Source organism: Pyxicephalus adspersus, chromosome 1, assembly GCF_032062135.1.
Source record: "Pyxicephalus adspersus chromosome 1, UCB_Pads_2.0, whole genome shotgun sequence".
In the NCBI taxonomy this organism is placed as follows: Eukaryota; Metazoa; Chordata; class Amphibia; order Anura; family Pyxicephalidae; genus Pyxicephalus; species Pyxicephalus adspersus.
In genome coordinates this window covers 72,509,789-72,520,411 of record NC_092858.1, presented here as the reverse complement: position 1 = coordinate 72,520,411, position 10,623 = coordinate 72,509,789, and the positions used below count along the sequence as shown (strand labels likewise).

Genomic DNA, 10,623 nt, shown 5'->3' with positions numbered 1-10,623 from the left:
AAAAAAAACTGTTCTCCAATTGGAGGTGACATAGGAATACAGACAGTAATAGACATGTCAATAACAGGATCTTTGTATCTGATATGGAATAAATAGAGATCCGGATGTCCAGATTCAATAATATGCACTAAAATAATTGAACGTGGAGGTATGAAGAAGGAAATAAAACAAGTTCACAATGCTTTTTGGTTTACAAACTTTTTCCTGGGGAAACTTGACTGCATTTATAGTCCAAAGCGTCTCCTCTCTTTGTATTATAATTTTCACCTGGAATACCCATCTGTATGCAATTTTGTTTTGTCAAAAGCACTATGGTAAGTGTAAAAAATTATTTTCGTGCTAGTATAGGCACTTGGGAAAGATCTGCAAACATACTGATGCTGTCATTTACAGCAGGGAGTGGAGCCATCTGCCAAGAGATTAGCATTAGTTTTTCTTTAATGTGGAAAAAATGGATACGAGACAGTACATACCTGGGTACTTTGTAAGTTAGAAACAAGGGCTTAGGCAATCTTTGTGCTCTAGCAACAAATGCTTCATATGAAGCCGCTGATGGAATCAGGGATACTATCTGCTTTTGAATATATTCAGATGGACAATAGTATTGGTTAAGGTTTTTATTACATTTAGATCTGCCCTCCAAATCTGCAAGTTTAAGAGTGATCTTTTAAAGGGCAGAACCCACCGAGAATGTGCACCTACAAGTGCATTATGAGCATCTGTAATTTCACCCATTTTAGTTGCAAAAATGCTGTACTCTTTCCTCTACTCCTTAAAGATAATTTATAAATTACTGCATCAAAGTAATTATATCTTCATGTAAAAAGCCTTTTAGAGACACTAGTATATCTATCAGAATTGTTTCAGAAACTTGCTTGTCAGATGCACAGTGTCAGTAGGATCAAACAATTCTCTGTGACTTTCCAGAGTCTGAGTCTGGGTCCAGCTTTGACTGGGCTATTGACTGCAGAGGAGCCCGAGGAATTGGAATCAGGAGTCTAGGTTGAATCTTTTCCCCACCGAAGCTGGCAAGCTGTGGGGTATTTCTGGCCCTGGTTTTTGCAGCATATCCTTGGAATCCTTCTTCCTCAAGCGTGTCCGGGAAGTAGGTTTACGGTGACTTTGCTTATGTAATGCTGGAGAAATACTGTTTCTCTGATCGTAGTTTTCATTCGAGCTGTCTAGACCAGTGTTTCTCATCCAGGGTTCTTCCAGAAGTTGCTAGAGGTTTCTTGAGCCATAAGCAGTTTGGACCTCTTAGAGTGACAATATTCCAACTGACCCACACACTAATATACTGTGAGAAGTGGATATTGTAATTATACCAGGGGTTCCCTAAAGACCTCAAAAAAAATGTCTAATATTTAGTAAATAAAAAGTACATTTTAGACCTAATTTTGAAAGTGTTATTTGTTGTGATAATACCACATAGCGATCACACTGCGCTGCCGATGACATTACACACTGCGGATAAACGTCACAAACTGTTTTTATATAGAATATGGGCAGTGATGAGGGGGTCACTGTCTGTCCTGTCCTCTGATATCACATGCTATTAAAGCATCTCCACATTTTTAACATTATATTAAAGAGTGACTTTCTTGAAAAATGTGCGTTTTTTGTTTTTACACTTTTTTGGAGAGGACCTCTCCCCTTCAGTCTTCACTCCCATTTCGGTAAGGACCTAAGGGGAAATCCACAGCCTCCTGGGATATTTGTGTCACAAATCCCAAGAGGCTCTGAACTGCTCCTTATGTGCATACATCTTCAGAGGATTTCTTATAATGTAAAAAGTGTTCAATCTAATGCATGCGCAGTGCAAGCAGCCCTGGATGTACAAGTGAGCATTGGAGAAAAGGTGGAAGCTGAGCCAGCGTGGGCCTGCTGGGCTAATTTTGTAAAAGAATCAAGTAAAAAAAAATGTTTTCACAAAATTTCACTTTAACTAAATATAGACACAGGAGCACATCTGTAATTAGGCTGAATTCACACCGGCAGTAAGGTTACATTTGTCCATTCCTCATGCCAGGAACCGGTAGACTAATGCAGCAGATCCCAGATTGCTGTGGATCACTTACATTACATAGTGTTGGAGCACGTGGCTGCAATCTTACTCTTAAGTGTGTTCTTGTTGTGGAGAATGGCCACACAACTTTGTTCTCCTGAGTGTGATCATTTAGATATTGGCATTCCTATACTTAAATATCATCGAATAGGAGACTGCCTGTTAAAGTATTACTTTTATATACACAGATGAATGAATGATTACAATTAAAGTATATACCACTTGGAATACTATTTCCAATCTTACCTTTGTCATAGGCATAAGAAGTTTTATTCTGACCATCTTCTTGGTATCCCAGGACCAACATGTCTGTATTTTCACTGTCCATTGAATATGGAGAGATGTTACGTTTAAAATGCGCATCCAGTTTTCCTAGAACAATAGTAGATTTCTAAAATTGTTGTTTATAACTAACTTCTTCAAAGAAAGCCAAGGAGGAATTTGTGTGGCACCTTCCACAGCAGAAATATGCTGATAATTTACTGTAAAGTTCCATGAATGGCTGAGTTTGAATAATCTAATTTACACATGTATTATATTGTATGCAAAGGTTAACAATTCTTAGGTCAGCTCAGTAATGAGTTTACTCTACACAGTTAGAGTAAAAATAATTAGAACAGGCAGCAGGCTGAGACCCGAGTCCCATCTTTAATCATTGTTGCATGCAAAAGAAAATTGCTCTTAGTACTTACTTTCCCAGGGTTCTTTTATGATCATAGATCCTAAGGCTGCTTTGCATTTTGAAAATGTTCCATCAACATTAAAAGATTCATTCCTGTAAAGACTAAAAGTTGAAATGGTAGAGTCAAAATGGCACTTTGTTATCAGAGCTCAGTAAGGATGCATTTACATTTTAATCAATTCCTCCTATAAATTTTGAAACATGATATAACTGTGGTCACTACAAGCAGCCCGAGGCACCCACCAGACCATAAATATTAAACATTTCAGTAGTGTTAGACTGATTAAAACAAAACAATGTAAACACATCTTCCTAAAGGGGAACTCCTTGAATAGCTTTCAATGGATAGTCCAAGATTGATATGTAGGGCTTCTTTCCTAATTTGACTCTCACTACTGATACTACATACATATAGCGCCCCTGTGCCCCAGGCTGGTTATTAATTACTATACATTAAAAAAAAAACGTGTGTTTCTCTGTGTGGTCTAGACTTTAGGCTCTTTTAAGCGCAGTGACCTGATGTACATTGCCTATGTGTTCTAAAAATTCTGCTGAATTTTATTGTTTCTTATATATAATATATATAAATTAGGATTTAAATTCCTTATTGTGCTCTGTTCGTAAATTTAAAAAAAGACAAGGTGGTCAAGGTTCTGTGAGTCGTGGAGATAGGGTCAATGAGAGGTTCCACCTATAAGGGACTGCCGGCAGGTATGCAGGAAATCATTTGCATGCAACAGGCACTTATTTTCTTTTTACCTCCTTTGCTTTTTTTTCATATTATTTTCACTAAAATTGAAAAGCATCCAAACATGTCAAATGTAAATTGTAAGGCTTTTCAATTTCTTCACATCATAATTCACATCTATTTGTGTTATTACACATTGAGTAGTTACATGAGTTAGATTAGAAGTTGGGAGTTAACCCTTAACCTGACCCTTACATGCATTTATACATTTATAAGTAGCATTAGATCTTAGGTTATCATATATTACCTTCTCTGTAAGAATCTGTATTTGTTCCTTAGAGTCCTCTAACTTCTGTTGGTATTCTGCTTTGAGTTTGGCTAGATCCTGTTTTTGCTGGGAGATCTCCTCATCGGCTTTTGCTAACTCCAATACTGCCCTTTCATTGGCTTCTTGGAGGGCACTGATCTGGTTTTTGAGTTTACCTGATATATGTATGTATCAAAGCACATTAGTGAGATAGTTTATCATGACAACTGATCTTATTTGCAATATATGTATTAATATAAATAAATACCGTGGTCACTGATGGTTATCTTTATACCCTTATTAGACTAGGCCTATTCATTATTATAGTCTCTGACTTACATAAAGTGCAATCATCAGTATTATTTCTCTCTATCAGTTTCAAAATTCATCCTTTTTCACAAAGCCATAAAGAAGGGGTCATGCTTCTGTACTTTTAAGTCATCTATTCATTCTGCAGACTGTCATGGGAGAGTACTGAATGTGATAACCTACTATAGATTATAAACGAGCTACTACAAGTTTTCAAACAAATCTGAAGTTTAGCAAAAGTTCTCCACCAATCTATATTAGCATTTAGTACACAAATATGATTTTACTGATTAGATATTTTACTTAATAAATAAAAATTTTGATTTGGAAAACAGATTTCTTCTTCTACTTCACTGATTAAAGTCAAACTTATGACTGATATTAAAAACAAAAAATATGTTGTTATATATGTATTCAAAAGAAAACAAATATGTTAGAAGTGCCTAATCAATTTTGTTTTTATGTGTTTGTAATCCCCTTACAACAGTGGTCCCCAAACTTTTGCACATCGTGGACCACTAAATGCACAGACTAAATGCACAGACACAACTCGCCTACCTGCCTGAGCCTGCGATGTCTCCGGGAGAAATGGTCCGCGGCTCTGGCCGGTGCGCCCCCCCAAGCAAGATCCTTCTCCTGACCCCACTGGTGGGTGCACCAGCCCAGAGCCACGGCCCACCTGTCAGATGGCTAGGGCCGTGGACCAGGGGTTTGGGACCCCTGCTTTACAACAACAAACACAGAGAGACAGGGCAAGGAGTGCAGCACTACACAACAGTACATTGAGGGTATATACTGAGGAGTGGAAAGCAGAGAGATGGGTTAGTCAGTCTGATGTTTAAGCATTACATTCCATTCACAAGTTGTGAACACAAAGGTAACCCAGCTGATTGCAGACTCAAGCAAAAAGTACCTTATCTGGTTTGGATAGAATGGAGCATCAGTACAATGTTTTGGCTGATGGTTGGAAAAACACTTTAAATACCCTTCCAAACACACTGACACAACTTTCCATCAGACTTTTTCTGGTTTCCAAATACTGTTGAACTCTATTCACATTAAAAGTTGTACAACTATCCTACCACCTGTAATTGTATCAAGCTTTCATATTAATCTCGATATTAGTTCTGCATTTTTGATGAATGTATTCATTCATTTATAATATATAAGTGCTCTATAACACATCATTTGAGAGGTCTCTAAATGGTATGGCTGATGAATTGTTCCTTTCAGTTTTAACCTTGCCTAGCCTTCTAAAAGCTTAACTAATTGCAAAATAAAGCAATGTTTTGTTAAATCAAGGAACAAATGTACTTTGTTTAGTCACAGCTCACTTATCAGTGGGGGCATCAGACTGCTATATGAACAAAATGTTAAACTAATTTTAAAAGCATAATTTATTTCTTTGAGATTAACATTTATCTCTGTGAGTTTTAAGTGCTAGAAATGGCAATAAACCAAAGATTACAGATTCCATTCTCAGTAGTTACATTGGGGCTGTATTTACTGTTACACCCTGGACGGACAGTGCCATCTGCAGCAGGCGTAGGTGGGCATGGCCAGGCCAGCATAACACAATAGATACGGGCCTGTGGCTGGCTCTAGAATCTGCCCTGCTGGCTGGCTGAAAGCCACTACAGCGGTGAAGAGGAAGCAATTGTCTGTAATATGCAAAATGTATTGTTGTGATGTCACATACTGAACAGACCAACATGGTCAGTGCAGTCAGCAAAGGATGTCTACTCACAGGAGTCTGATGCATCACTTCTGTCCAAATTAGTAATTGCTGTGCTCCTTGATGGTGTTGAATTTGAATAGAATGTCATTATGGCCACAAACAAAAGACCTTTGCTTGTTCATTTTTGTTCTGCAGACAGGTACCTTGCCTACAGGTAGCCGTATACACATGTAACCTTCATCTGTTAGTGAAAGCCACTTTTTGAAAACTGATATACTGTATGCTACTGCAACTGGATTATTACATAGGCCTACTGAAAAATCTCAGCTATAACTATTGTCTAAGACTTGCAATATGAACAAATTTAGATTCAGACATACAAAGGACTGTCTACAGATATCCAAGCTGTGTAGAGAGCACACAAGGCAATGGATGCCACTGGAATCATTATTTTTGGTAAAATATGCTGGAATTAGTAGATTATCTGCTACTGGTTACCCAACCTGGTTACTGCTCCTTGCAGAAATAAGCACTGTACTATTCTTTTAATGAGGAACAGGATATTACTGTAGAAACTGACAGGTACTAGTGTTGGTCTTTTTGAAACATCTCAAAATGTACCACAAAAATATAAATCCTTTAAAAAAAAAAAAGCTTGGAAAAGTTGGCTAACCATTGTTAGATTTTTATTGTTATGTTCATGTTCCAGATTTTCCTTGATTTCCTTGCTGGTAAACCTTGTCACAGTGACCGTAATTGTCAGTAAAGCGCTTACTGAGCCTTGAATAGCAGTAGCTACCCGGCAAAGGTTCCAATCCTTCCCTCTTTTTAGCTTGACATACATTTTGAGTTTTACAGGTCTATGGGGAAGTATGCATAAAGACAGACAATGATCATATTACAATTTACAGTTATAAAAAATGCAAAACAACAAGGTATATGTTACCAATATGTTTCTGGAGATCTTCAGAAGACAGTGGGTCAAATGAATTGAAAACATCCTGTGCTTTCCTTTCTTCATTAAAGGTTGTAGACTACACAGAAGAAAAAAAACATAGTGTTATGCAGGAAGATATGTATATATTCATATACTCTTTTACCTTAGATAGAAAACCGATAAAAACAGTGGTTCCCAACCTGTTGCAGCTTGCAAACCATAGAATCTTTGCATGCGCGGTCCGGAGTCCTGTGTCACTCAAAGGGGAAGAAATTTCCCCAGAGTGATGTCATCATGCCAGAACTTGCCCACTTTCCCATCGCAGGTCTGAGTCCAGAGACACAACCCACCCACTGCCCGTACGGGAGACATGGTCCCTGGCTCTGGCCAGTGCACCCTCCCAAGCGGGGCCTTTTCCTGGACAGAGCTGTGGACCACTGCTGGTCTCCATGCTCTCGAGGCCCACCTGTCAGACGGCCGTGGACCGGGGGTTGGGGAGTTTTTTTTTTTATTACATTTAGACCTTTAGTATGCATAGAAAGTGACTTTTAAAGTCTGCTGCCATTAAAAAAAACATACTAAAGCAAATGTCTTCAGCAAAGAAAGAGTTTGATACTTACCTTGGTCATTACCAGCCTAGTTAATTTTGTATGTCTTCAACAGATAAGTTTGTAAAGAACCTTATGCATCCAACACATCTAGGTTTAGCATATGATTTTAAAACAGACTCTAGGCTAGAGAATTGTCGGAGCAGTACATATTAACTACTTGTACCTACTACTGAAAATTTTAGGTATTATTTTGGACCCAGCAATCTACATAGGCATTTTGGCTTAGTACATCACTGAAATATTTGTGCTATATCTTTTACCCTTAATTTGGTAGGTACAAAACCAGTACAAAAAATATACCCTACCCTATCTAATCACATTGCAATCAACAGCCATCCTAATAAACTTTATTAATTTTCCTACTAGTGCCACTGCAGCTTGAATTTACCTTTTTACCTTTTTGCTTTGATCTCTCCTCTGCTAACTGTAAGTAACAACACAAAACTTTTTGAAACAATAGTGTATCTTTATATTGGTAAAAAACTATATACCAGCATCTATTAACTTCAATATCAGATATGAAAGTAAAGTACACCTTTACAACTTGCAAAAAAGCCTTTAGCCATATAGCACATGTGTATACTCACAAAAAAAAATGTCTATAATATTATTATTATTATAAAATTCAGTTCACATTCCTTGAAAAATACTTTGTTCAATTATGGAATTTAGCCGTCAATTTGCATACACAGATAGAATATATAAGCAATGCAACTAATGATTATTATAAATTGATATTCAAAACTGTATTTTTTGACTAGCTATAGATTTATTGTAATCTTTGATAACTACAATTAATATGTGCATATTATATGATGTGCTATTTTATTTTTATTTTTGCTTTATACTATGTAGGAACCATACAACCTTTGCAACAACACACCCCTGAGGAAGCCTATAGTTGTCCAAATGGGTCGAGAAATATGCAGCCGTAAAAGGTCTCACTTTATGAAACGAAATTTCTAGGAGAAATATCTAAACCCTGTGACATTTAACAAGGGTTGAGGATATATGTACTGAAAATCCACAATGTTTGTATAATTACGTATAGATCAAATGCACTAAAATTTCAATCTCAAACCTCTTTCTTTCTCCTTTATTCAATATACTTGTACATATAGAAGTAATGTTAAAAGTTAAACATTTTTATTATGTGCAGGTCACAGTCACATCACTTGTGGCCTTACAATGGATCCTACATTTGTGTAATTGCATGTACTTCTGAGCCTTCAGACCCGGAGACCCATGGGTGACCTGTCTACAAATGTGTTGAAGCTTTGATGGTTGCACTCAAGACTTGACAAATTCCTTGTTTTTGGAAGCACTAATAAATAAACTTCAGGCAGATATCATAGACACAGCAGTGCACATTATATATCTGAATTGGTATTGGCTTTTCACCATCCACTGTACAACAGAAATTATGTTAGGGGAGCCAATAGTGTTAATCAGGTATGCTGTGTGCCAACGCTTCATAAATCTTCAGACTAAAACACAAAATATTATAGTCAGTACAGCTAATATGTTTGTATTTCATCTGTGTACAGAATTTATGCTTTACCTGAAATGTTCATATTTATTGCAATGTTCATATTGTGTTCCAAGCTATGTACGAACAGGTTTACTTGCATTGGCTGACATATTTAAATCAAGGTTTTGCCTACATTAGAAGTGGCCAAGCAACAGTAAGAGATAAGCAGTGTACAAAAGATATTAGAACACTTACAGAAAGAACATTTACATAGATTAAGGACTGACTGATAGAAACACATCTTTTCCCGTCTGTATAAGGACTAGTTGATGGAACTTGTGCAATGCGTGATCATTTAGCTTATTACATTTTATCTTCACCAAGTGCCAGGAAGCAATCAGTGTGCATGCATAAAAAATATGTGCTAATACGTACTGGGTTTATAGTCTGATAATGGCTGTTGTTAAAACCTTACTATGACAATATGAATACTACAATCTAAAAAGGTTTTTACTGATCTAAATGTAAATTATTTGACAAATGAAAATGTGAATTCCATTGAGGAAAAATGTTATTGTCTACCTCAACTTGTCTTCGCAGCCACTCATTTTCAGACAGGATATGCTGCTTGTCCTCCTGAAGTTGTACATTTTCACTTTGTATTCTCCTAATTTCTTTGCTCAGGTCATTTATTCTGGCCTCACGCACCAGAAGTATTGATTTCAGGAGGGGCATAGAGATAGCCTCTCTGGATTCTGTAGCCTACAACACATAGAACAAGATATGTTAATAAATAATGCTATGTATTGTACACTTGCAGTTACTTTAAGGCATGAAATAATACAATTCAGAGGAGTATAGCATTGGAAACTATTGTTCTACAGAGCTGCCAAGTGCTTACTTAGGAAAAAAAGCACTTAGCAGTCCTAATCTATATTATCTACAGCAATATTAACGTCTAATAGATCAACAAATGGTAATTGCTGCAACATATTTTTTTTCTGCAGACTAAAAGCACTGTAGGTTTATTATAAAAGAACAGAAATACAAATGTGTACAGTAATATCATATTACCTTTACAATTTTCTTTTAAATAGGGTTTCTCATAAACAAGGGTTTGGTGTTTTTATAAGGCAGTGAATCTGAAATCGTAAATCTGTGGTTGAAAATCTTCCAGGTCCATACATTTTAATGGCAGAGATAGATTCTCCACCAGGTAATATTATGGTGACTGTCTAATTCACTGCTTTATAAATAGGCCCCCATGAGTCTGTGTTCCAGTATCTTTTATGAATGGCATCTATATTCTATAAGCCTGTACAGTGTGCTGGAAAAACAAAGTAATTAAAGGAAAACTGTAACACTTTATTTGAAATTGCTAGTTTCCTGGCTGTCATGCAGATCTAATGACTTCAATACTTGCTTAGTTACTAACGTATTTATGATTGTACCTTTCAGATCTGGTTTATGGTTCCAAGTGAGTCTTTTATAATATTTAAGCCTGTGCCAGCCAGTAAACTAAGCATTTCTGAAAGATGTCAGCAGTGGCAACCTCTGTATTTTTGGCAGTGCTGGTTATATCACACATTTAACACCTGTTTATCACAAAGAAATAAACCTCTATGTATTCTTTAGTAAAGATCAGCTATTGTCAACCTCTTCATCACAAACCATGAAATACTTCCAGGTCTCAGTAAAACCCTGCTAATAATTAATAAATATACAGGGGACTTTAGCTTGAGAAGTTAGTTAAAATGTAACAAAAACCTAAAAGTATAAAGAAGGCGGCATACTGAGGAACACAGCTGCTGTGTACTCTAAAATGCATCTGTGCCCTGACTATGAACATTAAACTATTTAAATATTCTTAAAAAA

At 36.6% G+C, this 10,623-nt stretch overlaps 2 protein-coding genes across 2 annotated transcripts in view; both read right to left on the bottom strand.

Annotated features, from left to right (window-relative positions):
• Positions 1-2,311: 2,311 nt before the first annotated feature.
• On the bottom strand, positions 2,312-2,846 carry LOC140332923 (CAP-Gly domain-containing linker protein 1-like; the record flags this gene model as incomplete). The annotated part of the gene is given in 2 exon segments (XM_072414190.1): positions 2,312-2,437; positions 2,758-2,846. Coding segments are annotated over 2 exon segments (151 nt in total), but the record flags the coding sequence as incomplete, so codon positions are not given.
• Positions 2,847-3,667: 821 nt separating this feature from the next.
• LOC140325652 (uncharacterized) overlaps positions 3,668-10,623 on the bottom strand; it is a 30,514-nt gene continuing 23,558 nt past the window's right edge. Inside the window, exons 3-5 of the mRNA XM_072403640.1 lie at positions 9,331-9,510; positions 6,676-6,763; positions 3,668-3,918 (exon numbers count right to left, since the gene is read on the bottom strand). Coding sequence (XP_072259741.1) covers positions 3,668-3,918; positions 6,676-6,763; positions 9,331-9,510 — 519 coding nt within the window. The remainder of the gene's footprint in view (positions 3,919-6,675; positions 6,764-9,330; positions 9,511-10,623) is intronic.